The sequence below is a fragment of the Vidua macroura genome, chromosome 2 (assembly GCF_024509145.1).
Source record: "Vidua macroura isolate BioBank_ID:100142 chromosome 2, ASM2450914v1, whole genome shotgun sequence".
Lineage (NCBI taxonomy): Eukaryota > Metazoa > Chordata > Aves > Passeriformes > Viduidae > Vidua > Vidua macroura.
In genome coordinates, this window is record NC_071572.1 from 117,339,943 (window position 1) to 117,367,001 (window position 27,059).

The following is a 27,059-nucleotide window of genomic DNA, read 5'->3' on the forward strand; positions in this document are numbered from 1 at the left end:
TTTCTCCTGACATGACAAGCAAACTCTCAACAGAGCTCTTATTTTACAAGCCTGCAGTAAAAAAGAGACCTGGGGCCCTGATGGTTTCCACTAATTATGGGGAGCATTAGAAGATGTTGAAATCCTCCTTGGGAAGGGGTGAGATGGCTCCCATCAGTGGCTCATTTCCCTGGTCTGCAACCTCAGGCTTTCCAGACAAGGAGAAACCAGCACATTGTCACCTGTGCTCCTCTCCAGAGACACAAAGAGCTACTGGAACCTTCTCCTGTGTTCACCAGGGAGGCAAAAAATGTTGTCCTTGTAAAAAACCTTTCAGATCAGAAGGGATCTTTCACCACTACTAAGAATGTAATTCCTGTTGGCTTTACAAAAGGGTCACCTTCTAAAATGACTGCACTAATTTAAAAGTAGGCAATGCCAGATGGAAAGATTTGAGGACAACAGACTAAGGAAACATAAATTTGCATCAACCTCTCACCTGTACTTTGAACCAGGCAAATTTATTTGCAGGAAGTTCCAAAGCCACTTTCAGGATATGGTGCTGCAGAAGAGGAGGGACCTCCTCCCTCAGGCCCTTTTCAGTGACTATACCTGAGGTGTGAGAGCAAGAAACCAACTTCAGTCTGGTCCATCTTCCTGAAATCTCAGAATACTCATGTTTTAGGGTTTGAAGCACAACTGTGAGACAAGCTGGCAATTCAAAGATCTTCATATCATGGGATCCCCAGACGTACTGCAACTAAGATTGGCCAGCCCAAGGTGAGAATCCAGCCCTCAGAGCGAGATTCCATCACTTGAGCCCAGCAGAAACCATTGGTCATGCACGGGAATATAAAATCTCTTATCAGTCTCAGCAACCCTGAAAAGCTGTGACCTACAGGCAGTACAAAGGATGGATAAGCTGGAGAGGAAAACACAGAACTTAAATAGGAAATCTTAATGCTCAGACGATGGCAATATTTGCTCCAATGGAACTTTACACTCATGTCTCCCTGCATCACTGTACCACCAGCACAGGCATAACCTCCCTTATTCTGTCAAGGGTCAGGGAGCTCCTGCAGTGCAACCAAAACCTGAGCAGCCCACACCTGACCTGCAGGTAAGTTACATGGGGACATCAGCTGTAAAAAGCACTGGTGCCTGAGCCTCTCAGAGCCTGTGCAGGATTTTTGTGGCCCACATTAGAGAAACAACAAAACATTCTAAACAGTCACCACCAAGGCAGTTCAAGAGTAAGTAAGACCAAACAGTAAAACGTCACCAGCTATTTAAAGAACATACTGCTACAAGGTAGAAAAACATGGTGCCTTTGGTGTCTATGTTTCCATCAGGAGGATCAGAAGGGGAAACAGAACCCTCACACTGACACATCTGAGAAAACAAAGTCTCATGATTTTTTTACACCATCATTATCTCTCATCAAAATCAATACCCAATCTCACTTCATTACATTTCTTTGAGAATGACACTTTATTTTCCAGCCTGTTTAACTTTATTATTTCATAATGTACCCAAGAGACCCACACAGAGATTTCTGCCTCACAAAAATGTGTCCTGCCTTTTGTTCAGTTTGAAGTAAGCAGACCAGTGCAAGAAATAAAGGGATAAACAGGGTATGTGATGTGGTAAGTCACCAAGCCAAAAATCAATTAAACATGCTTTGACGAAGGGAGAAAAAACCTCATGCATGAGACAGTTGATTTAGAGAGGGATTTTGTTTAAAGTCCCTTTTTCTCTTACAGGTTAATTAAGGCATTTACATAACTCCCATCCTTACACATCTCAGACACACAGACAGCTGCTCACAGAGAGCAGTGATGCCCGATCAACCCTTTGCTTTCTCCCTCAGCCTCAGCTGTACGTGGCCGTATCGACTGTACCACAAGCAGTACTGGAGGAGCTTCCCAAATTTGTCAGGCATGATTTGCCCTTAGTGAAGTCATGCTGGTTGTCACCAACCACCTCTGTGTTTTCCACGTGCTTTAGCAGAGTTTCTAGGAGAATCTGCTCCGTGATCTTGCCCAGCACAGAAGTGAGACTGACTCACCTGTAGTTCCTTGGGTCTTCCACTTTCTCCTTTGTAAAAATGAGGGCTCTGTAGTTCCCTTTTCCAGTCAGTGGGAACTTAACCAGACTGCCACAAATTCTCAAATACAATGAGCAGTGGATTAGCCACTTCCTCTGTCAGTTCCCTCAGGACCTGTGGATGGATCTCATCGGATCCCATGGACTTGAGCATGTTCAGGCTCCTCAGATGGGCTTGAACCTGATCCTCTCTGACAGTGGGCTCAGGGTCTTCACTCTCCCAGTCCTGGCATTTGCCTTTCCCAATTTGGGAAGCTTGGCTGGAGAACTTGCCATTGAAGGCTGAGCCACAAAAGTCATTGAGAACCTCAGCCTTCCTCATGTCCAGGGAAGTCAGGTTTCCCATTTCCTTCTGGAGAGGGCCCACATCATCCCTGGGCTTTCCTGTGTTGGCAATATACCTATGGAAGCGCTTCCTGTCGTCTTTGACATCCCTGGCCAGAGTCAGTTCTAACTGAGCCTCAGCTTTCTGAACCCTATCCCTAGCTCCCCATACCATTTCCCCATATTCCTCCCAGGCCACCTGTCCTCCCTTCTACCTCCTGAAAGCTTCTTTTTTTTCCTGTGATTTTGCTCTTCAGCTCCTTATCCATCCATGGAAGCCTCCTGGCATTTTTTCCCTATTTCCTCCTCTTCAGAACTCACAGCTTGGAGGAGGTGGTCCTTGGATATCAGCCAGCATTCTAAGGCCTCTCTGCCCTTCAGGGCTCTGTCTCTATTGGACCCTAGCAAGGCCAAATCTCGATTACAAGATTTTTCAGAGGACACTGGTAGACTGAGAGGTACTGTTCTTCACCCCCACCCCAAACTTTCTGTAAACTATCCTGTTCAAAAAAACTCTTTACCATCAATCACAGCCAATAAGAGTTTGGAAATAACTTACTAAGAGTGGATTGTTGACAGAGGACTAGAAGAAACCTCTTTAAGAGCTGAAGATAAGCCTTCCTCAGAAAGATTAGAATTCAAAGCTCATGAATACCAAACACTTCCAAGAATATGACACACAGAGAGGAAGACTGGAGTGCAACGTAGTGCTGACAGCTATGACAGCATAGGGTGTGGCAGAGCAGCTATGGAATTTAACAGTGCCAGAGCACTGCAGAAACAGCAATAATAAATGCCAACACAATGAAGAAACTAAAATGGGTAACTTTTAGAAAACAATTCTTTATCTCCACAGAAAAGCAAACATTCCCTTCTGCTGTGGACTTTGTAAACAGCCAGAGAAAACAGTGGAGGAAGTACAAATACCCATCACATACCTTTTAGCAGCTTGCTAAAATCAAAGTTGCTCTGTGCTACCAAGTGGGGCACAACCTTCTGATAAAGACATATGACCTGAAGCAGTGCAGCTTTCAGAAGCAGCGTCTCAGCATCATCTGAACCTAAACAAAATGTTTCCATAATTAGTTTCTTCTTCTTTCATAGCAAGAGTGCACAGTGTCACACCTCCATTACCCAGCATGAGAATTAATAACTGTATTTCCAGCAGATTTGCCTAGGAAATGACCTGCTATCTTCCCAACAAGAACGAGAAAAACACCTGTGGAATCTCCAGTTCCATTCCCCAGCATTCCTGTATGAATACTTTCAAAACTTAATCTGCTTATTCAGTGCTTAGATTGAGAGCTGCCATTTCTAATTCGACTCAGAAGTGCTAACATATACAAAGCACAACCTGAGCATCTGAATACTCACTGTAAGAACCCACCCATCCCACTGCTGTTTAAGGCTGAACAACAGGAAAAAGTGAAGGAAAGGATATGTTCATGCTGCTGATTTCTGGGGACACTACTTTTAGCTAATGTCAGGGAGGTTTGGCTGGGGAAGTGCAGGAGACAGTGCACTACAGTTTGGTGCAAATTTATTATTTCAGTTAAAAATTTCCTTTTCCCCTTTCAAAGTAATACTTTCTCAGTGTAAGCTCCTGGCAAGAGGCAGACAACAAATACCTGTATCAGAGAAACACCAATAGCACTTAAGGCAACTGTTTGCTTCCTAGGAAAAAACATCTCAAGTTCCAGTTGTACCATGAGGAGCCATAAAAGCTACTCGTTATCCAGTCACTAATGAAAGTAAGCAAAGACCATGGGTCAAAACATTTAACACCTAATTTTTTCCTATTTACTTGATCTCCCTCACTGAGTTAGGAAGAACTGGATGAAGGCCATGGATAAACTTTGTTTGCCTGAGTCTCAGCTCCCATTAGAAAAGAGCTCTCTAGTCACCACAATGCAAATAAAGCTGTAAAAAGGTGAGCTGGGAGTAAGTGACACAGCATTACCACCTCAGAATGCTGAGGAACTACAGCTACAGTCCTACAGGAATTAGCTGCTTCACTGGTTTCCGAGCCTTGGACTGTCAGTGCCAACATTTTGCTGCCCAAAGGGAGGCACAGGAGGACATCCACTGAAAAGCCTTTTGCTCCAGGAAGTCTCTCTGTGGAATATGCCCTGTGAAGGGTAAAACTGGCTGCAGATTAATCTCTAGCCCACAAGGAAAACTTCACAGGCCGTTGGCCAAGATAGAGACAATCCTGAAAATCCCCATTCCCTGCAATGGAGCTCTGGAAGGAAGCCCTTTGGGAGGGACACTGGATTTGAGAGAGGAAAACTGAGGCTTTCACTCCATCCCTTTCCCCCCTCTTCCAACACTCATAATTCCACTCCTGTGTTACATCAATACAAGCATTTGTGTAGCCACAGCAACTAATTGCTAAAACCAAAAAAGACCTCCTGGTAAAATAACTTGGACAAACAAAACTCTCTCAAAACATTATTTTTCAGGCATATCAGTCTCCCTGCCAGTTTTATTTTGTGGCTGTGAGACAGCTACTAGCAAGGAAAGGTCAAGGGCAGGAGGGTTGAGTTCAACAAGAGGAACAGCAGAGCCCTGCACCTGAGGAGGAGCAGCCCATTCACCAGTACATTCTGGGGCCACCCAAGCAGAGAGCAGGTTGCCAGGGAAGGATTTGAAGGCCCTGGTGTCAGGGAGCTGCTCCTTCCCTTGCTCTCAACACTGGGGAGGCCAAACTGGGAGTGTTGTGTTCAGGTCTGGACTCCCCAGAAAATGGAGACACTGGGGGGAGTCCAGCAAAGGCTCACAAAAATGGTGAAGGGACTGGAACATCTCTCCTGTGAGGAATGGCTGGGAGAGCAGGGACTGCTCAGACTGAAGAGAAGGCTCAGGAGCATCTTATCAAAATGTATGAGCACCCGAGTGAAAATGCAAAGATGATGGTGCCATGCTCCTCCCCGAAGAACCCAGTGGCAGGAGCAGAGGCACTGGGCACAAAGTGAAACACAGGAACACTCCGAGCATCGGGAATCACTTTTTGACATGAGCACCCACAGAGGTTGCCCAAAAGGGTTCTGGAGTCTCCATCCTTGGAGATGTTCAAAAGCTGTGTGAATGTGGACTTGGGTAACCAGGTTTAGGCAGAGGTATCAGGAAAGATGATTTACAGAGATCCCTTCCAACCTCAACCATTCTGTGATCCTGGGATAGCCAAGTCAAACTGCTTAACCTTCCAGTAGTAGTGGCAGCCTATATGTTGAACTGTGCTCTCAGGCAATTCTAACAGCCTGAGGAACTGAACAAAGAAAAGGTGAGTAGTAAATACACAACTGAGATCTGGATTCTGCTGAAGTTAAGGGTGGGATGAGGGTTTCACAACAAGTTAAAATGTGAAAGTTCTTTTCATACTAAAATACTTCAGGGAAGTACAGCTTCATTCCCTCAGAGATATGAAGCTCGAAGTCCACCTGCTTCACTTACCATGCTGCTCTGCAACTTCTGTCTCGGTCATTGTCTTCACAGTGGAGACATCACCTTCCTTTTTCTCTGCTGGGCTGTCATTGTGTTCTCTCTCTTGCTTCAGCAGGGACTGCCAGACAGCCACTATACTAGTCATGTCTGGTAAAACCTAAAAGCAAAAAGGGTAAATTGCAACAGCTCTCCTTTGTAAGACAAAGTTCCTGTGATAAATACATCCCCAAACACCCAAAAGGAAGATAGATTTGCTGCTCTTCACAAAGGTTGGAATTCACCTTGTGTGCAATCAGAGAATGACCTGACATCAAGCACCGTACTTCCACTTCTGTCGAATGTAAGTACTGGAAAGAACATTTTATTGAAAAGGCTTCCTGTGAAAAATTTGTTCGGTTCTTCTTCCTCGTGGCATATTTTCAACTCAAGTGCTGTCTTGTCTAGTAACTTCTGAGTAACCTCTGCTGGCTACATTGACTTGAACCAGGAAGAGAACTTGCTTCCTGCTCCTGGAAATTATTTGCAGCACAACAGCCATCAATGCTGCAAATCTGTCTCACCACAGAATTTTATCTGCATTCTCCATCAGACAGACAGACAGGTCAGGAAGCATAGGCTCCCACCTCAGCATTTAACCCACAGCCTCCCCCAGGGTACCAGCTCCTGGCTCCTCAGCTCCAACCACTCCAGGAGAAAGTACAGGGGAGAGCAGCTGTCTGCTGCCTGCAAAATGCCTCCTGACAGCCCCCAATTGTCTCTTTCTTTCTACCTTGCTGACAGCTTCTCTGTAGAGCTGCACGAACTCCTGCACTGCTGGCAGTGTGTAGATTTGTGACCTTTGCCAGGTTTCTTCAGACAAACAGTGCTGAATGTTCCTCAGGGCTCTTCTCAGCACCATGGACATCAGCGATAGGATGCTTTGCTTCACCTCTGTGCTGGGCAACTAAAAGAAGGAAATGAATTAATCACATTTCAGTGATTCCTGTTATGCTTTGCACAGAATCCGTACTCTGAATGTGTGTTAAAATTGGTCAATGAATTACTTATTTTCTAGATCTTAGCTAGCAGTAAAGAATCCATAGGTTTTCAGATTCCCAGCCTAAAACATGAGCAGACAGTGGCAGAACTGGTGCTTGTGAAAGGTGCCTGGAATCAATATGAGTGATTTTAATTCATTTTCCAGTGCTTCACCAAGCCAGATTTATGCTGAGGCAGACAACATAAAACACAAGTAATTAACCAACTTAAGAAATTCTTTGAATGATCACACGCTAAAATGAAACAGTACTAACTAGGACAGAAAAGTCACTGAAATACTATAGAGTGCTCTTACATTTAACCCTTGGTTGAACATTGTTCTATTGCACACTGCAGGGACTGTTGTTACCATCACCATAGAAAGCAATCTGGGAAGAGGAATAAATTCTGAAGTCTTGAAGGAATTGGAGATCTCTGGTTGAGCCTCATAGATCTGAAAGAAAAGAAACAAAAATTTAAGCCCCATTGATACAGTTCCAGAGATGACAGCTTCTTCTGGAAGCATTTTACAGAAGGATTTTGACTTGTCAGAAGTGATGGCAACATTAAATGTCAATTTTTATGCAAAAATGCTACAGAGCATCCTCCAGACTCCTGGTCAACTAAATGGACCTTCTGTATGCAACCAGCATCCCTGCTAAAGGCCATCCCTTTTTAAGAGATTCCAGATCCCACTTGCCCATTTTAGGCTAAACAAAGAGGCAGTGGAACACTCACAAAGGTCAAAAGATTTTTCTAGCTGAGCTTTGATGTTGCTGCATCTCAAAAAATATGTCACTGATGTGATGTCTTCCACTGTTTCTTACACCAATTCCTTCTTTACCAGTTTAGTTTAAATGTTTATAGAGCCTTCTGCTCTGAGCATGGCTTTTTACCATCACCCATACTCTTACCTTCTTGAGTAACTTCATGTTGTCCATCCAAGCAGACTTCACTCTAGGAACAAAGGAATACTGGGTCTCCTTGAAGTATCTGTTCAATAAATCTGGGCATACTTTGAGAATATTCACCACAAGATCAGCAACCATTTCATCTTCTGTTGCAGTTTTTAAACCAAGCAGGAAGTGCAGAAGTACCACATTTCCTCCCCTGTTGAAGACAAAAAAAATATTTTGAATAAAAAATCCTTATTTTGATACTTTATATGGGATGTGAACTCTGCAGCTTCTCTAACTGTTAATTGAAGGCAAGATCTCTCACCCTCCTGGCATAATTTCTGAGTTTATACTCAAAGAAGTAAGAAATTAATTTACTTCCACATTTTCTGCATGACAAACAGTGAATTAACACCACACATTTCAGGGCAGACATGATAACTAGTGAGGTCTCTTCTGCTTCTAGCAAAAAATCCACATACAATCCCAGCTGCCCGGTGACTTACTTGCCAGAAGTTCCAAGACTTGGATCATAGAACGTTATGCCATGTTTCAGAGAGCAGCAGAGGTCCATTAAGAAACTATGCACAAGTTCTCGTACCATTGCTTTTCCCACCTCCTCAGAACCTTGAGCCACCTACAAGAACCAAAAAGGAGTAAAAAAGGCATAAGAGATTTGGCATCACAGATATCAGCTTCACTCTACATTTTATACGGCTCCTCTTAGAGGAATACTAAAACAAAGTTTGGCTTCTGTTCAGATTAAAAAGAGGAGCTTCAGGATTTGAAGGCCCCTTCCAACCCAAACCATTCTGTGATTCTAGAATTCCATTAACGTTCTAAATCCAGAACTCAAGATGCCTATGGATGAGAAGACTCTTGACAACTGTGGCTGGGAAATCATGAATCATATGACTTACAGGGACTGCCAGGAACCATAAGAACTTAAAATTATTCAGAACTGAAATGTACACAAAGGTGAAAAATCTGTAGCCAAAACCCAGTGAGAAGCAGCAGAAATTTGGGGGTTCTTTTTAAATAGGCTCAGTAGATTCCTCTTTTTGAGCTCATCAAGCTTAGAGCAACTGGGAGCTGTTTCAAAAGCTGTGGGCTGCAAGAGAAGGGGAAATTAAAGGCAGCACAAGGACTAAGAGTAACAAAGAAATATAAATGACCAAACCTTTAAATCCTCAGAGCTGACATCAGTAATCCCATTCCAACGGTACAGTGAAGCGATGTGAAGCAACACTTCTGCAGTGAAAAAACGCACCTTCTGTGTTTTGCTGATATTTTTGTTATGAACCACCTGAAAATGAGAAAAATACAAACTCTTCTATTTATTGCAAATTGTCACAAAACCATGGCAAAATAGCAACACACCTCATTCTTCTAGTACACACAGAGCTGGCTCCCCTCACCACGGCAGAAGAAAGGTTCTGCCTGTCCTGTCAACACTTTTCTTGTGTGCTCCTGCTCCACCCTGACCCACACCAACCTCTGCAACCCCTGCACGTGCTGGACAGGACAGATGTTCACGTTCAACTGAAGAGCACAGATCACATTTAGAGCATCATAGCCACAGAGCAGAACCAGGGGAACCTGGGTGTGGACATAGTAAAGCCTACTACAAATAAAGTTTGAATGAAAGGGAATACACATTGGAGGAAGTTTCTCAGAAGTTCTTCTGCTGTGCTTTACTGCTGGCATTGTTTTAATTCCCATTTTTCTTGCTAAGCTGGAAGAGCCATACAGTGTGCTGGGGTCCACCAATAATGCAACAGCTCATGATGTATGACCCCCACATAGGAAAAGCTTAATTTGAAAAACAAAGCTCCAAGGAGGTTTATTTTACATTTAAATGATAAGTTTTTTATTATGCTTCTTTTTTGTGTTATTACAACAGCAAAATGAAAGAACTTGGCTTTAATTGGTCAGCTGAGAAAAGCCTGAGTCTGAGGCAGGTTCTTGTGGCTACACTCTAAATTTGAAACTACATTTTTCTTCATTCTCTCAACTGTTCATGCAACAGCTTATGCAACATTGCTACAGCAGCTCAGAACAGATATTAAAAAGTCATAGATTCTGGAGCTAAAAATATTTTTAAAGAAATAAAATACATCTCAGGTGCAGCTGCTCTACAAGCAACAAAAGCACCCCATGAAAGAGACAGGGCCATGCTCAGAGGGTGACAGAGCACAGAAAAGGCAGCCACCACTAAACCAACTCTCACACCCTTCAGCAATTCCTGCTTCCCCGTTTTCAATCCTGAGACAGTAATATAGCCAAGCTACCAACCTCCAACACATATTATCAGTCACACACACTACCAGCAGCCCTAAGAACTGAACACTGTGTGAGAAATCACTGCAGAACTGTTTTTAGCAGTGAGGAAAATAGAAAACATGAAACAACACAGTTTCAAGGGTGTATCATACCTTAGTTCTCAGTGTGGAAAGTAGAAGATTGACAGTAGAAACTCTGTCTTCCTTTATTTCAGAGCGAAGAATAGATGGAATGAAATCTAAGAGGACATTTCAAATGTTAAGTCAAAATGTGAAAGCTCTTTTCATACTAAAATACTTCAGGGAATTCCATTCCTCTTCCATGTCACATTATTTATCTTGCTGTTATATTCCAGGATGAACCAAAAGGCAGCAATCAGAGGTCAGAAGGATGATGTGTCTGTGACTATGGTTATGAGCAAGTGATACTGCCAAACCTACTCTCATCTTGACTGGCCAATTTGCCAACTTGCTGATTAACACTGCCACAGCATCTGTCAACTTTAAATACATTTTGGGCCCTGAAATGCCATACTAAAATTCAAGTAATTTCATATTCTTCCCATTGAAGCACTTGTTATTGCTTCACTGAGTGATTCTCAAATGTTTGGAGGTTCCATCTCCAACCATGTGCATCACCTTTTGGCTCACCTGTGTGTCTCAAAAGTTAAACAACTTTAGTTTATAGAGAACCTGGGGCTCTTACAGGGGAATGAAAGCCATCTGTACTGACTGGGCTGAGGTGTGCAGTCCCCAGCCTGAAACAACTGCCAGCACCTAAAGGAAATCAGCAGCCCTGGGGGTAGCAGGATCAAAAGAAGTAAATAATTACAGTCAGATCTCAGTCCCCTGCCATAGGAGAAATTACTTGCTGCCAGCTAGTGGCTTAAGCACTTATTTTTATACAGTATTTCTAGATCCCTTCTGAATTGCCTCGTAACTTCACCAAGGGTCACAATTCACAGGGCAGAAAGGCAACTGAAGTACACCCTTTTCAAAAGAAAATTAATGCAACATATCCACTGTGACTCCCTCATGAGCAAGGCTGGAGGCCATGAATTTTTTTTGTTTATTGACTCTATGACCTCAAAGTTTTATTTTAGATTTACCTTTTTTTTTTATCTGTGTCACTTTATTTTTGCAAAGTTTTAGCAGATAGCATATTGTTCTCAAGTAGAAGAGGCTTATTTATTACACTACCAAGGAAGTTTAAAGCTTTTCAGATAATAAGATTAAAAATATATATTTTACTTCTTATTAGTGCTCTCTACCTGATTCACATTTTCAATTAGGTCATATTTATTATCTCCTATAAATGACTGTGCCTTAAAAACAAAAACCCAACAAGCAATTATGAAGTACCTTTTAATTCCAACACCTGTGCCAAGATTGCATTGTCACCAGCAATGAGAAAGGAGAGAGCAAACTGAATATAGGCCATGCGGACATCTGGTCTCCCCTGGAAACATCAAAATATAAATATAAAATGAAAAATGATGCTTGCACACAGATTGCACCCAACTGCAGAACTGATACTGCAACTGCTGATTATCCCTAGAAGCACCATAAATGGGTAAATGAAACAACTTCTATAAAAATGTTGCATGCAGCCATAGACATACATTTACATGCAATACATCCACAGCATATTCAGCTAGAAAACTTCTTGCATTAAACAGATCACTTTTACTTAAAAAGGAAAATGTACTAGTTCATATGCTTTTCAATTCTCAATATATGAGACCAGGCCACAAATTTAAATAAAAAGGAAACATTAACATCCGTTTCATGGCAAACCCTGCATCACTGAACTTCCTCACTTGTGCACTGCGTGGTCAGTTCACAAAAATGTCCATAAAAAGGGGTGACTATAAAACTACCAACTCAGGCACAGTGGAAACAGTGAAAGCTTGACCTGTAACAGCACCATAGGATATGAACATTGAATCACAAAGTGGTTTGAAAGGATCTTCAAGTTGAAAGGGAGTTGGAAAGGATCTTCAGGATCACCTCACTCCATGCCCTGCCATGGGCAGAGACACCTTCCACTATCCCAAGCCCTGTTGCTCCAAGCCCTGTCGCTCCAAGCCCTGTCCAACCTGGCCTTGGACACTTCCAGGGAGGGGGCAGTTGCTGCTCTGGGCAACCTGTGCTGGACAGCATCTCATCACCCTCACAGCCAAGAATCTCCTCCCAATATCCAATGTAAATATACCCTCTTTCAAAGAGTCACCCCTTGTCTTACCACTACATTCCCCGACAGAGTCCTGCCATGATTTACAATTTTTTTAAAACCTGCTGTGCAAAATTAAGTTACATGTAAAGAAGCCTGAAAGAAGATTCTAAGTAAGCAAAAGATAAGGCAGCAGGGACTCACGAAAGGGTTGAAAGAAGAAATAAAGAGAAACAAACAATATTTTGCTGTAAGCTTTGGGCCTGGTATTTTTGTGTTAAAAACTCACCTCTGCTAGCCAGCTGTGACATAATTTCACTGAAAACTGTACAAGACTAAGACCTTTTGGAAGCTAGTTTCCTTGTACCTTACGTATTTAAGCAGCTTGTGGTCAAAAGACTAAACCCAAGCATTTCAAATTAAGGTACTCCTGCAGACAACTCCTGCAGTGAGGTCAAAATCCATGGAATCTGACAATTCCGGGACCAAAGAAGGTGGTTTCAGGGAAAAAGGGATGTGTTTGGTTTTTTGCCTTCCACTTGATTGCTTTATAAAGAAAAAGTCTGAATTTTCATCTCAGATGGCACAAACCCAACACAAATGTACACATTCACTCTGCAAGTAATCTTTAAAATCCAGAAGCAATATGTCAACATTGCAAACAATACTGGATTTATCATACACTTGCATTTGGAATGACACATATATTCTTGTTCTAAAGCACTGGTTTGGGTCAATCCTGACTATTTTTAGCAAACAGAGAGGGAACAAGAGATAGTTTCTTCTGGAAAAAGAGGAGTGACTTTTTCTCTTCACTCACATATTCTTCTTAAGGATTCCCAGCTAGAGATTATTTAGAACTCTTGTTTATGTTTTCAAATAAAATTACTCTGTATTGGTACTGGGCAATATCCCCTCTCTAACTTGCATTTATTTCAGTGGGACCAAACTGTAAAAAAAAAGACTAGTTTTCAGGAGTTTACTATCACTTTCACTCTGCTTTAGACATTAGAAGGGCAGTTCACAGAAACTGTACATTTCTATTACTCCATAGCTTGTTGGAAACACATAAGGCATTTTCATGTGTCCAGTTAGGCACAATCCAGGACTTCAGCCTGACACAGGACAGGAAGGGAGAATTAAGCTCTTGCAGATGAAAATACAGCAAACATTGGCAATAGCTTTGTTCTGAATATAGTTAAAAAAGCTGGTGGAGCCATGGCATAGCATGCCATGGCATGCAGCACCTTAATTTACCTGCTTACATCTTTTTTTCAACAATCCAGGCAGGTACTTGTTATTGAAATCAAAATGACTATATAAGTCCCTTGCTGAATCCGGGCCCTGAGCCACCATTGCTGACAGCAGTGTAAGGCACCCTCGGCTCATCCTAAAAAAAACAAAGCAGAGGTAAGCCTGCAGGCTATCTCCAGGATGATGGTTATGCAAACCACCAAAACAAGATATTAAAACTTAAAGAGAAAATAGAAGGGAAGTTAAACAATCAAAGTAATTATTTTAGGCAGTAATAACAGCAGCTGGGAAAAAGGGGCAAGGGAAAAAAGGAGAAGGAAATGCCTTTTTATATTCTTCCCCAAAATTAAGCCGTAATGTGAGGCCGGATAGTCCCTTTATAAAGTAGTTTAAAGGGGAGAAAGTGACAAAACTAACAGTTTGAAGATAACCTGTTCATGGCAGTGGAGTTGGACTAGACAACCCTTAATTATTCCATGAACTCCTAAATTCATAGAGGTTGGCCATTTATTTCAACGGGAATATGTCAGGGCCACTACGCAAAGACTGCAGACCTCCATCATCTGAACAGCCACTACCATGAACATATTTGTGATCTGTCCATCATGTTTCTGTCATGGGCAATCTGTAAAAAGCCACGAGATTCAAGCAGAGATCCCATCTAGACATAAAGATAATACCTCTGCATGTCAAAGAGGTTGCACAGAAAATGCAGAGCATCTCCCATCAGAAATGTGCAGCCTCCTCTGTGCAGATTCTAGAAGGATTTCTTCAGAACCTGCAATCTTTAAATACTTAATCAGAAGTGCAGATCTTGCACAACTTCAAAATTTGTTTTCAGTGTACCTACTTGAGATGCTTTGTCCCATTAAAATGCCTATTGCAGTAAGATCAACTGCTCAGTGCAAGAAGCACAGTTGTGTCTATGAAGTGGGAAAGCACAGAAAGCTTTTCCAATTCTGCTCAAAAACTGAAAGACAAGTCATTGGCCTTGGACAAGTCAATTTCAGTCTGGTTTTTTCTCTGCTTTCCTCTTCCTCCCAGGTTTGTACTGAAATGTCTGACATTTGCAACTTCTTTCCCCTGTCCACATGAGCATGAGAAATTTTTTGGTCCGGACTAGATAACAGAATTATTGAACAACCTAAAATTACCTCAGACTTAAGAGACTGAAAAAAATTACAGAAGAAAAGCCAGTCTGAAAGAGAAAAATCCATTATAAACACGGAAACCTGACTCCAAAAAATACAGGGGAATAAAGCACTCAAGAGCAGCCCTTTTTGCCATCACAGGAAGACTGCCCAGCCCTGTTCCACATAATACATTTCACCCCACAAATCAAGCAACATTAAAATAACGGGACTCAAGGTACCACCCATGTTAACTCTCATTAGGACAGGCCCAACTGATGAAAACTACAGCTTCAGGAAAGTATCCTACAGCACTGGATTGTTTGATGTATCCGTTTCCACTTGGCAAAGACTTCCACTGGCAATTATTTTATGACAAGTGGAAAAGGATTATTAAATAAAGGTGGATTATTAGCAGTAAGTCAAGATGAATTTTGCAACATCTAGTACAGTCCCTCCAGATCAACTGACAGAGATTCTCCACCAGAGCACCAAGAAGACTTACCTGTGATTTTCAGAATACAAAGCAGCATAGACCAGTTTCATATAGGAATGAATCAACTTTTTGACAATGTTCATTCCCACAACAGAAAAATGTGAGAGGTCGCTGGCTGTCCTCAGTAAAATGGCTTCTAGGGCTTGAAAGATTAATAGCATCTGCAGGATAAAAAAGTATGTTAATATCTGATAATATCAGCCAAGACTTGAAATTATTAGCTGAACAAACAGTAATAACCACCACTGATAAAAAGAGTAACCCCATTCCGAGAGGAAAGCTTCCACATATGAAAGTGACATTAACTTCTGGATTCTCTCCCAAATTAATCCTTCCTCTTTGAAAAGATCACTTCTGAGAGCATGTAGTTTCATGGAATCAATGCTTCAAGAGACAATTGCTCCTAAGTGGATGACAAAAAAATGAAATGTGCTGGAGAAAAACATCAGGGCTGTTCAAATATTGAAATTAATTTCTTCCAGAAGAATTCAGAATCCATACAGCACTGGGACTGTACCCATTACAAACATGAGCCCCTGTTAGCAACGGGATATCGAGGAAAAGCTGTCACTGAACATGACAGAGACAAAAATGATACTGAAAGGCAAAGAACAGTAAGTGATGGTTAAAAAGCCACACAATACAATACTACAATGTAAGCAGTACCACTGTACATTGTAAGCATTGTAAGCAATGCTGCACCAGCATTCACAGTGAAAAGTTATTGAACTCTTTGTTCATTCATCATATTCTGATGAGGATAAATTGTGTCCAGCTGATATAAGAAAAATGAAGTCAACATTACAAGTGGCTTCCTAGAAATACTGATGTATCAGGCAGATATCTAAAAACATTTACTTTCACTAGGCTACTTTTGTTTTCTTAACTGCTTCTGTTGATCCCCTTATTTCCTAAAAGGCCTTTTGATAAGGTTTAAAGAACTGTAACAGCTTGATTTGGACAGAACTATTGGTTGTGTGTGTCATTAAATCCAGGAACTTCCATGAACAGAAAGGAGCATCTCCCACTTGGTAGGTGCTTCTGCCATTGCTAAAAAAAAAAAACCACCAAAAATTTCTAGAGTTACTTACACCCCAAAGCACTATTTATTCATAAAACCATCGAATATCCTGAGCTGGAAGGGGCCTACAAGAATCATCCAGTCCAACTCCTGGCACTGCACATATACCCGAACAATCCCACCCTGTGCCTGAGAGCGTTATCCAAACGCTCCAGTTCTGGCAGCCTTGGTGGCTGTGACCATTCCCTGGCAACCTTTTGTTGGTTCTTCTCCAGGGTGGGATTGTTGGGATTGTAGCCGCCAGACCCTGAATGACAACTCCTATATCCAACTTACTTCACTTTCAGGCTTCCTTTCTCCATCAAGGAGCTTGAATATCTCAGCACACTCCATGGAAATTTTCACGTATCCTTCCACGACATCGTACACTTGGACTGATGGCAGCATCCTGGCGATGGACACGAAGGTCTCCAGCCCTGCAAAGCCACAGAGTCACCCGGGGCACCAGCGCCACGTGTGGGGCCCTCTTTGGACCGCCCGCGGGCGGGACCCTGAGGGGCTGGGCCGTGCCCATGTGCGGTATCCCCACCAGCAGCAGCATCCGTGCCACCCCACGACAATCCCTCGGCCGGCCCCTCAGCCCGGGGCCGCCGCCTCAGCCCGGGGCAGCCGCCTCAGCCCGGGGCCGCCGCCTCAGCCCGGGGCAGCCGCCTCAGCCCGGGGCCGCCGCCTCAGCCCAGGGCAGCCCCTCAGCCCGGGCCGCCGCCTCAGCGCGCGCCCCTCCCGCCCTGCAGAGCCCCTCACCCTTGGCGGCGGCCGCGGGGTCCCGCAGCAGCGCCTTGAAGCGGGCGCCATTGAACTCCTCGTCCCGCGGGCCACAGGCGCGTTTGGCCGCAGGCTCCCCACTCCGCTCCCCGGCTCCGCCGCTCCGCTTGCCGGCCATGCCCGATCCGAGCCCGGCCCAGGCCCGCCCCGGAACCGCCGCCGCTCCCCCAGGAAGGGGCGGGCGGAGCGGGAGCAGCTCTGGGCCGTGGAGGTCCGGGGCCGTGGGGTACTGCTGCGGTCCGGCCCCGGCACAGCGGGAGGGCTTTCCCAGCGACCAGTGCGATGGGCGTAGAGTTAAAAGTAGTTATCGTGGAATGGTTTGGAAGGGACCGCAACGGTCATGTTGTTCCACCGTCCATTCCCGCCCCCTGCCTTGGTCAGGGACACCTTCCACTAGGCCAGGTCGCTTCACGCCCTGTCCAGCCTGGCCTTGGACACTTCCAGGGACCCAGGGGCAGCCACAGCTTCTCTGGGCAACCTCTGCCAGGGCCTGCGCACCGTCACAGCCGAGAATGCCTTCCCAATATCCCATCTGCAGCAGTCTCTCATCCATCGCTGCTTGCAAGGCCCAGCAGGTTTCTGTCATCCCAGCTTCCCCAGACTGCAGCCCCCTGCGATCCTGAACTAACACGGTTTAAACTTCGGAGTGGAAGGGGAAAGGATGGAGTGCTGGGAAGCAGGGAGAGGAGAGAACTTCCTCAGATACTCCTCTGTTTCCAGGAAAGGGAAAGGCTTCGGGTGACCTAACTGTGGTTTTCCAGTACCTGAAGGGGCCCACGGGAAAGATAGAGAGGGATTATAAGGGAAGGAGTGACAGGAAAGAGGGAATGGCTTCCCACTGCCAGAGGGCAGGCTTAGATTAATTAAAATCTAAACTCTTCCCGTGCTTTCAGCAAGAGTTATTCCAGGACAAGCACAGTGATACGGAGGAATGGAAAAAGCCTTGTTCCCAATAAACTGTTTCATATGGAATGACAACAGTTGAAACAGTAGTGGATGATAGAGGAGACTATTTCAGTAAGAAAAAATAAAAATAAAGATATATCCAAATCCAAACCAGATTTTTTTTTTTCATATGTGCAAGTAATATCTTCCTGGGCTTTTTCAAACTGTTCTTGTTTTGTTTTTTAGCAAAATACTGTAAAAAAAAGTGATCAGAAGAGGGCAACATTCACAGCCATTCTAAGACTTAGGATGAACAAATGCTTTCACATTGACAGAAGAAGCTGTGATGTTTTGAGAACAGAGGGTAGAACAAAATAAAAGGAGGTGAAGTTAGAAGATAGAAAAGGGTAAAATAAAAGCAGTACATAAGACTGGGCGGGGAAGAAAGGAAATGAGAAAATATAAATTGCTAGACACTAGGTAGGTACAAGGGCTTTTTTCAAGTAATTTATGAGAACAAAGCTAAAAGCATCTTACTGCTGCTAGTGACATCATGCTCCGAGCTCTGCTAATTCCTATTTCTAGGAATACTTAAATTTAACTCACTACATTCCAGCTATTTTTCTGCTTGTTTAGATGGCAGTTCCATTTGGAATTCACCTCAGTACGGTAAATTCTATGCAAGGGTACAGACCTTTCAGTTCTTCCATAAAACATTTTTTGTGGTTCTTCGGGATGATGGGGATCCTTTGTTTCAGCCTTACAGTTTTCTTGAAACTTAAATTTATGCAGGTATCCAAATACATTTTCAATTCCAGAAATTGATAGGCACATAATATGGAAAATAAGTAACATTCTCAAGAGGGAGTTGTATTGTTATTGAGGGGGTGAAAAGGAAGGCTAGAGCTAGTAGAACTAGGAAAAAAGATTTGATTTAACACAGCTTTTAAAAGGCTTATAGTAACCATACTGAGATCTTCAAGGTAAAAGTCCTAGTTACCAGACTTACAAGCCTGATAGTTACCATCACACCATATTTCATAGTTCTAGTATTTTAAAAACTACTGCAGAAGTCTACTGAAAATTATTTTTATTTCAACTTGAAGTTCACTTATTCTCTCTCCTCACTGCCTGTGTAGCTGTTAGAGGCTTCCAGGAGGCTCTAACTGAGACTGCTGCTTTCACTTCCAGCCAGGTCACTTCCATGTTCTGCTGGAGTGCACTTTGAAGCCCGTGTCCTTTTCTTTCTCTATTATATCTGGTAGCTTTCCTCTCCTAAGTGTTTTTTGGCAAGCAGCATTTATAGAGGGCCAGTCGGAGACCTCAGGCTCAGACAAAATTCATCTGCTCTGTTGTGCTTATAGGTGCAACAGATGAGAGCAGCGAACAAGTCAAGTAGTAACTTCTGAGCCACCCAGTTTTCAGTAAATCAAAATATTCTTCTTTGATTCTTGCCAGATGAACAGATCATCATATCCAAGTTACACACTGCCCCTCTGTCATTTTCAAGTCTGAAAAACAATTCCTGATCCCTTGCATGAACCTCAGCTCTCCGTCTTGTTCAAGGAACAGTTCTAGGTGCAAGACTAATTGAGCCAAGCGGCCCTTTCCTGCCTCAGCTGCGACCTCTGAAGCCTTTACTGCTCTGAACACTATGTAAACAGCCAAGCCCCAGCCCTGCAGTGCTGCTGACTTGCTTTTGCCTCCCAAACCTGAACCTTTTTCTTTGCTGTGGGATCCTCACTTATGCAGACCTGAAGACAAAAATCTGATTTGGCAGATGAGGCCATTTCTAACGCAAAGCTTCACCAAGGTTCCTCTTCTGATTTCAGCTTTAAACACTTCTGTCCTTCTCAGCCAGCCCCTATCTCCAGCCTTTAGCCATAGATACTTGCTGTCCTATAGCTAATAATTGCTACCTCTCAGGATTAAGTCTCTTGATACGCATTTACATCACTCCCTAACCATGTTCTCATGACCCTTCCCAAACTCAGCCTGATCTCCAGGCCTACAACCTCTCCCTACAGATGAGGGACTATCTCTGAGTAGGACTGCTGACAGACCTGTGCATGAGCCCAGCTTTATAGCCCATGCTAATCCAAGGCCAGACCTGTCCTGTAAACCCACTGGTGTCTGGGTACTGGAGCCCCAGTTAAAGTAACCCCTGTGGTGGTTTCACTTCAAGGCCATCTGTGAGTTGTGATCCCCTATCCTACACTAGTAAGAAATGCATTCATTTCTTAAGAGAATTTTTTCATGTATAAATTAACCATAGAGAGCATTCATAGGGAATGGACTTAAATCCAAAATCCCATCTCTAAAACTGGAGTTCTCAGTGTTTGCTCTTAGTTTACACAATTATTCCACAGAAAAGTTTCCTTCAGTTTTTCCCAAAATTTAAAGTGTGATATAGACCTCTTTGTCAAATCTTCCTGCTTTCCAGCCTTTGACGCTCTGAGGCATGGGATCACAGAAGGAGAGAGGGTGGATGCTGCCAAGAGATGGGATATCAGGACCACCTCCTCAGCACAGCCTCCTAAGAAGGGAATATTCCCAGCACAGTCACTTCTTTGTCATCACATGTCCGAATGTGCCCCATACTCCCATGATCCTTGCTCTGATCAGCCCAGTGCTACGTCATATACTTGGAGACACAGTCATTGCAGTGCTTGAATTCCAGAAGTTTGGCATTGAGGAGTCCAGGTGATGTGCAAGGTCAGTGTATGGACCCAGGAGATGAGTGGGCTGGCAAGGTTGAAGTCAAACCACAACTTTTTTTACTCTAGATGCTGTAAAACAAAATCACCGCTCCTCCTCTTCTCCCTCCTCCCCCAGTCCCATAGTTATTTCAGCTGGAGTGCAAGGAGTACATTTTAGGTCTGACTAATGGCAATTTGTCTTCCTCCCTCAAGGAGTATTAGAGCCTGTCGATAGGGAAAGATCTGCCGACAAGGCATTATGAGCATCAGGGGTTTGAGTCAGAGCATGGTGTGAGTCTGGAACTGGGCTGAGTGCCCAGCTGCTGAAGATGGGTGGAAAGATCAGAAAAGAAGGGAAGAGGACAGAAGAGTGGCGAGGTCAATGAGCAGGCTGTGAAGAGCCAGAGGAGGCCTATGCTGGAAGCACCTCTGAGTATCTACTGCAATGCTTGGGGTATCTTCTGTGTACTGAAATCCTTCCTACCTTCTACACATGGAATAATCTTCAAGCATCATCCAGTCTGAGTTAGTTTGACATAGTCACTGAGTCACAGAATTTACCAGGGAGCCCTTACAGACCTGATAGGAAAAGCAGGCACTTGCAAACACTGCAATATTATTTTCAAATTTTGTTATTTGCTTCTAATTTCACAGTGCTCAGGTTGAATTAGCCTGAGGTCAGGATCTCAAAAGTATTAACTCTCACTGATTAGATATTGATATGGGCTACTCTTTTCTGAAACACTACCAGTTTTCTATGCCTTTACATACCTAACTTGAGAGATTCTGAAGCCTGATTTTTTTCAAGGCTCTTGGAAAAGCCACAGTTTTTTCAGTGTTTTGACATTGATTCTGTGGCTTTAAAAAGCTTCAGTCTTGAACCTCAAGTACATAATCATTAGTCATTTTGGAAAATCTTAGCTTAAATACTTACTAAAGGGGAACAGTGACAACAACCCATCAAAGGCACGCTCAAAAAACCATAATGAAGCACTTTCACAAAGAGATTGATTTCCAAGACCACGGTCCACCCAGCAACTCTGTCCTAATGTCCTTCCTAAACTGAGAGGCAAGACACATAGTCTTTCCTAGTCTCTCTTTGAAGCATCATGTCAGGAAGTGACCAGGGACAACTTGGGTGCTTTAAGAGGGCAAGAACAACAAAACCAGGACCTTTTCCTTGGTGCATTTGTTCTGCCTCCACCTTAGGTCATGTTTTCTCTTGTTTCCAGCAGTAAGCTCTGTAAGATGGGACATGCCTCTTACTTCATGTCTATGCAAGTGCCAGGTGCACTGCTAGAAAAAATAATCTGTGTACAGGAGAAGTGCCAGCAAGACTGGCAGCGCTCAGGAGCGTGAGGAGTGGGGACTTTCTGCTGTGCCTGGTGAGGAAATGGACTGAGGTTTCATTCCAAATGAAATGTGAGGAGATTGGCTTTACAAACTTCATGGGTCACATCTTCTGTCTTGTGAAGTGGTCAGGGTCTCTGTGGTGTTATGATTAGTTTGGCCAAGGAGCAGCTCATGAGCACAAAATTCAAAACTTGTTTAGCTGAGTTTGCTCTCTCTGAAGCAAGTCAAAAAATAGCAGAAAACAGCAAATATTTCCCCTCCTTCTAAACCTGCTGTATGGAGTACTGCACTCAGTATTCATTCAAATTTCTATTTACACACACAAGAGTGTTTTCCTAACTCTGGCTTACCGAATTGGTCCTCTCAAGTTCAAATTACAGTACACTTGAAGATTTTGATAGATCTCCATAGTACCTTGTGAGAACTTACAGCATCCAAAACACATTTAGAATTAGAAAAAACTCTGGAACAAGCTTCTCTACAACTATTTTCAGCTTGTATCCATAGAAATAGAGGCTGGATTGGGAAAAACGCACTGTTATTTTAAATAATCACCATACAGTGATTACTGTAAAGTATGTGCTTTGTTTTAAGTGGTCTGACACTCATTTCCATAGAAACAGAGAGAGGATAGCAACCCACTTGTTTGAACTGTCCTGTAGATTCTGTCCATGTCAGAATGCAGGAGTATCAAACTTTTTAAAATGTGGGAAAACTTGGGATTTTGTTCTTAATTTTTTTTGTTTTGTTTTGTTTTAATCCTCAAAAGACAAAAAGAACATTAGGGAACTTCTTGGAAACTTTATTCTGGGAGAATAAAATGAAAATGACAAATACCAGCTCTTAAAAAAATATAGGGGAGAAAACAGGAAGAAAAAGACAGTAGGGGGTATAGTGGTGAGAAGTGTACACACAGACAATCGTGTGTGTGTGTGTGTGTGTGTGTGTGTGTGTGTGTTTGTGTGAAAAAGTATTTCTGAGATATTTTTCTGACAATTTTTGTTATTGTGCAATAGATCTAGTGATTTTATTCACTAATAGAAAATTTTAAGTCATCTAACTCAACTGTCTATTTTCTTTCACATTATTTTTTTCACATTCACTTTCTTTTATTTCACATTGTTTACTTAACCGACACACTAATTTTATTGGAATTCCCATACACTTCATCATGATATGAGTTTTGAATTGGCAGTTGCAGTGAAGTTCAGAGAAAAATTAATAATATGGAGAAAAAGAAGTTAAGTGCTCAGATTTTGGCTTTGCTTTTTCAAAGCTTCCATGTAACAACACAAAGCCTGCATTTCTGGCACTGTGAAATTATTTCTTTTCTTCCAAGTACAAAAGAAACTGTCTGAAGCAGATGTGATATCTCTTCTGGATTCTAACTTCTGGACTTTTGTGTGATTTTTTTCTTTGGGGAAAAAAAAGGAATCTAATTCCTGTTGCTTGTGAGGAAAGGACGAGGCTGAGATTCTGTAATTTTACATGCTAAACATGTCTGGATTAGTTATATTGTCTTCCAGCAACTGAGTATTGCCAGCTTCTAGGAGCTGCTTTCAAGGCTGTGGCAAAGAGACGCATTCTGCACATCACATCATGATAAACACTTTCTCCCTTCCTGCCTTTGTGTTTTACACTGCTGTCTCCAAGTTTACTATTTAAGCACTACCCATCACAGGGAATAGCAAAGATTTGGAAGACTACTCTTTATATTTTAGGTTACTTGGGTTTAGGTCAATTTTGAATAGCAAAGTAGCCCTCATTCAGAGGGAAAAGAAAAAAAAAAAACCACTCTATATATATGTGTGTGTGTATATATATGCCATTCAGTTCCTGTCAGCCACAGTGTCCATAAGTTTTCCTCCTTCATAGGAAGGCTTCCCTTGAAGGCAGATGTCTACAAGCAGGAGCACCCAGCTGCCTCTTGTGCTGTCATTCAACCCTCACTGCTTCACCTCCCTGGAGGTTACCTGCCTTTTGAACCTCTCCCAGTTCAGTCATTCCACTTGGAAACTGCCTTTGCCTTTGGGTTATACCTGCAGAGTGCCAAAAGCATACCAGGCTCATTCCTGCACTTTGGGATGGTCTTTTCCTTACTGCACCACCAGGCTAGAAAAAGCTATGTTATCTCACTGGGAAGAAAAGATTCACAAGTGCTCATCAGGCAACAGCCCCAGCAGACCTTCTGTTTCAAAGCCTTTCAAGCACAAGTATGGGATACTTCCCAGTTATTTTTGATGCTTTATATATTCTTCTGCATTGATTGTGTACTTGTCACAGATCTATTGTCTACTCAGTCAGTCACAACAGAGTGGTCATTATTGACATCTGCTCCAGGGAGTAATGAACAGATGTGAGAGAAGGAGGTGAAACACTTCCTGTTAGAGCTGTAGCAGGTGGCCTGAATATGAGATATCTCTTTGTTGGCTGTATAGGGAGTGGAGGTTTGGCAGCCTGAAGCCACAAATGGTCTGACTGCACTCACCTGAAGTTATGGCAAATATGAGGTTATAGCAGCTAGGAAGTTGGGATAGACAGGTAAATTCACCCTAATTATCTGAACACCTTTCTAGAGGATCCAAGTATAGCCTCCAAATGCTTTCTTTGTAAAAATCTGTGCTGCTTGTTCCCCAGCATTCATTTCTGCCTTTGGTGGGACTGACCTGAGACAGCAAGTGCAGTAAATGTCAGATTGAATGATCAGGTAAGGCCAGGTCAGGGGGAAAAAGGAGGGGAGTAGGGGCAGACTCCCACAAGTCTCCTTCCAGTTCCCCATCTGGTAGGTAGAGGGTAACTGGCTGAGTTCAGAGGCAAACACTGTCCTTATCTGAAGCAGCCAGAAGCAAGGGCTTCACCTGCAGAGCTACTGTTCTCTCTCCCCACCTGTGTTTGCAGTTGCAGATGTTTCAGAGTGATTTTATAACTGTTATTTCGGCATCTTTGATCCTATTTATCTGAATTCAGTAACACTTGATGGAATGTCCCTGACCTCAGACAGGTTCATGTGAAACCTGTTCTGCTCTTATCTGCCCAAGACTAAGGAAGCATAGGCTAATATATGTGTTACCCAGTTGTTTTTCTGTGTGTGAAGAGGGAGAGGGTGAGGAACAAAAGTGGATTCAGATTCAAACATGAAAACCAAGTTGGTCAAAGTTCAGTGTAACCTCTGAAAAGAGGTGGCAAACTTGGGAAATTCAAATCCAACTTCAGTTGGAACAGGAGGCGAGGAATAGATTTAACACAATTAGTTTGGTTCCATCATCTTTCACCGACTCACTCGAGGGTTTTTTTTCAGGAGAAAGATCAGAGTGATCATGCATGGTAGGATGTAAACAGCTGGATATTCATGTTTACCCACAGCCCCAGGAGAAAAGATGCTTTCCTGCCCCATTTCCAGTGTTGGTTCTAAGCTCTCTTTCCTATGGACAGCTCTTACAGGAACTGGGAGATGTCCTGATTTATTCCTTTGTGTCCCTCCTACCTTAAAAGAAGCACCAAATTACATTGGAAGGTAGTTTAGCAGGTAGTAATGACAATTTGTTTGAACTTCTCACTGGTTCACTTTTCTGTATCACAAAAGATTTCAGGGAACAACTTGAAGTCTCTCAAAGTAACTTCAAGATGTTTCCTCACTTTGCAGTGAAAGCTTAAAGCCAAGCCTACACACTTCAAACCCAAGGCACGCTGAACTGGAGTCCTCAAGCCCCGGGGCTGCGGTAAGATGGTTTCACGCACCGTCAGTGTGAGGAAACAGAGGTGGTCCTTTTGTAACATGGAAGAGTCAGTGCTGTTTGCCCACTGAAATCCCTCATCCAGAGATCCTGCCAGGCGTAGGTCCCAGCTCAGAGACCCGTGAGCGGAGGTGTAAGGGCAGGAGCGGGGCTGGAGCAGCAGACTGGGCAGGGTCTGGAGTAGGGAAAGCAGGGAAGGGGGGCTGCAGGGGACAGGGAGCGATGGGGGAGCACCTTGCACTTGTCTCGGGAAAAACACAAGCGGGGAAATGTGGTCACGAGTCGCGGTGTGTGTGTAAGTCCGTAACAGTGCCCCAACCATTGCCAAGCAAGAATGAGGCGGGGGACGGTGAAACCGAGCCTCTTGACCGGGAGGGAGGCGCGAACGGCCCGGAGAGGGGTGGGGAGAGCCGGGGAGGGCGGGCGAGGTGCAGCCGGCTCTGAGTCAGCCCGGCCGCACGATGTGCGCCGAGGGCAGTGCCCGGCACGGCGCCGCCGGCAGCCCGCGTCCCTTCCCGACCCTTCCCGTCCCTTCCCCGCCGCCCCCGCGTCCCGAGTGCCCGCGCCGGCCGGACCCGCTCCCGCCGCGGCCGCTGGCAGGGCTGCTCCGCCCTCCTCCTCCTCCTCCTCCTCCTCCTCCCACGCGGGGCAAGGGCAGCCCCGAGGGCGCCCGGCGGCCCGGAGGGGCCGCACCGCTGGCCGGGACCGGCTGCACCATGTGAAGCGGCGGGGCTGTCCCCCCGCCCCGAGCCGCCCTCTCCCGCACCATGAGGGACGGGGATGCGGGGCAGCACCCACGCCGCGCACAGGTAGAGCCCGGGCGGCTCCTCCGCCTCCTCTCCTGCGTGGTCCTTGTGTGCGGGGCGGAGGTCGCGGCTCTCGCCGACTTCTCAGGTACGGGGCGGGCACTGAGCGGCGGGTGCGGGGGGCTGCGGGGCTCCGAGGGGCCGGGCGGAGGCGGACACGCCGCGGCAGGGTCTGGCGGGGGCTGTCAGCCCCCCGCAATGCCCCGGGGGGACCGGCCACGTCCAGGGCAGGGGCCGCGGGCTGCCGGCCGGAGCGCCGCACGGAACCGCGGGTTCCCCGAGGCGCTCCGGGCGCCGTAACCCCTCTGCGGGGCCGCGTCCCGGGCCTGCACCCCGGGCAGCGCGGGCCCGATGTGCCGTGGAGAAGGCAGGAAAGAGGAGAGGGTTAAGGGCTTCCAGAGGGGCCAGGTGGGAAGGGACGCGAGGAGCTGAGCTGTCGCTGCGCGGTGGGAATGCTGGGCGCGGAGCGGCCAGGGCCTGACCAAAAGTGCGTGGAAGTCCCTGGAAAGGTTCCCACTTTTCTCCTGGAGACTTGGAGTCGGGCCCTGAGGGAGCGTACAAGTGCTGCGCTTCTTTCTGCTAGGAGGGAAGCCTCGTAGCATGAGAGGAGTGGATGAGGGCAGTCCCTTCCCAGG

The 27,059-nt window shown here is 44.5% G+C and overlaps 2 protein-coding genes across 4 annotated transcripts in view; one reads left to right on the forward strand and one right to left on the reverse strand.

Annotated features, from left to right (window-relative positions):
• Positions 1-17,906, reverse strand: part of URB1 (URB1 ribosome biogenesis homolog) — a 42,892-nt gene extending 24,986 nt beyond the window's left edge. For both annotated transcript variants that reach the window (XM_053970502.1, XM_053970504.1), the window contains exons 1-14: positions 16,927-17,906; positions 16,459-16,598; positions 15,111-15,262; positions 13,479-13,611; positions 11,411-11,507; positions 10,202-10,287; positions 8,947-9,072; positions 8,273-8,403; positions 7,785-7,980; positions 7,187-7,324; positions 6,623-6,796; positions 5,863-6,010; positions 3,348-3,470; positions 479-591 (exon numbers count right to left, since the gene is read on the reverse strand). In XM_053970502.1, the coding sequence (XP_053826477.1) occupies positions 479-591; positions 3,348-3,470; positions 5,863-6,010; positions 6,623-6,796; positions 7,187-7,324; positions 7,785-7,980; positions 8,273-8,403; positions 8,947-9,072; positions 10,202-10,287; positions 11,411-11,507; positions 13,479-13,611; positions 15,111-15,262; positions 16,459-16,598; positions 16,927-17,065 (1,896 nt within the window). In that variant the 5' untranslated portion in view covers positions 17,066-17,906. The remainder of the gene's footprint in view (positions 1-478; positions 592-3,347; positions 3,471-5,862; positions 6,011-6,622; positions 6,797-7,186; positions 7,325-7,784; positions 7,981-8,272; positions 8,404-8,946; positions 9,073-10,201; positions 10,288-11,410; positions 11,508-13,478; positions 13,612-15,110; positions 15,263-16,458; positions 16,599-16,926) is intronic.
• An 8,206-nt stretch (positions 17,907-26,112) lies between these two features.
• The window catches only part of EVA1C (eva-1 homolog C), a 34,387-nt gene continuing 33,440 nt past the window's right edge, over positions 26,113-27,059 (forward strand). For both annotated transcript variants that reach the window (XM_053970524.1, XM_053970525.1), the window contains exon 1: positions 26,113-26,512. In XM_053970524.1, coding sequence (XP_053826499.1) covers positions 26,386-26,512 — 127 coding nt within the window. In that variant the 5' untranslated portion in view covers positions 26,113-26,385. The remainder of the gene's footprint in view (positions 26,513-27,059) is intronic.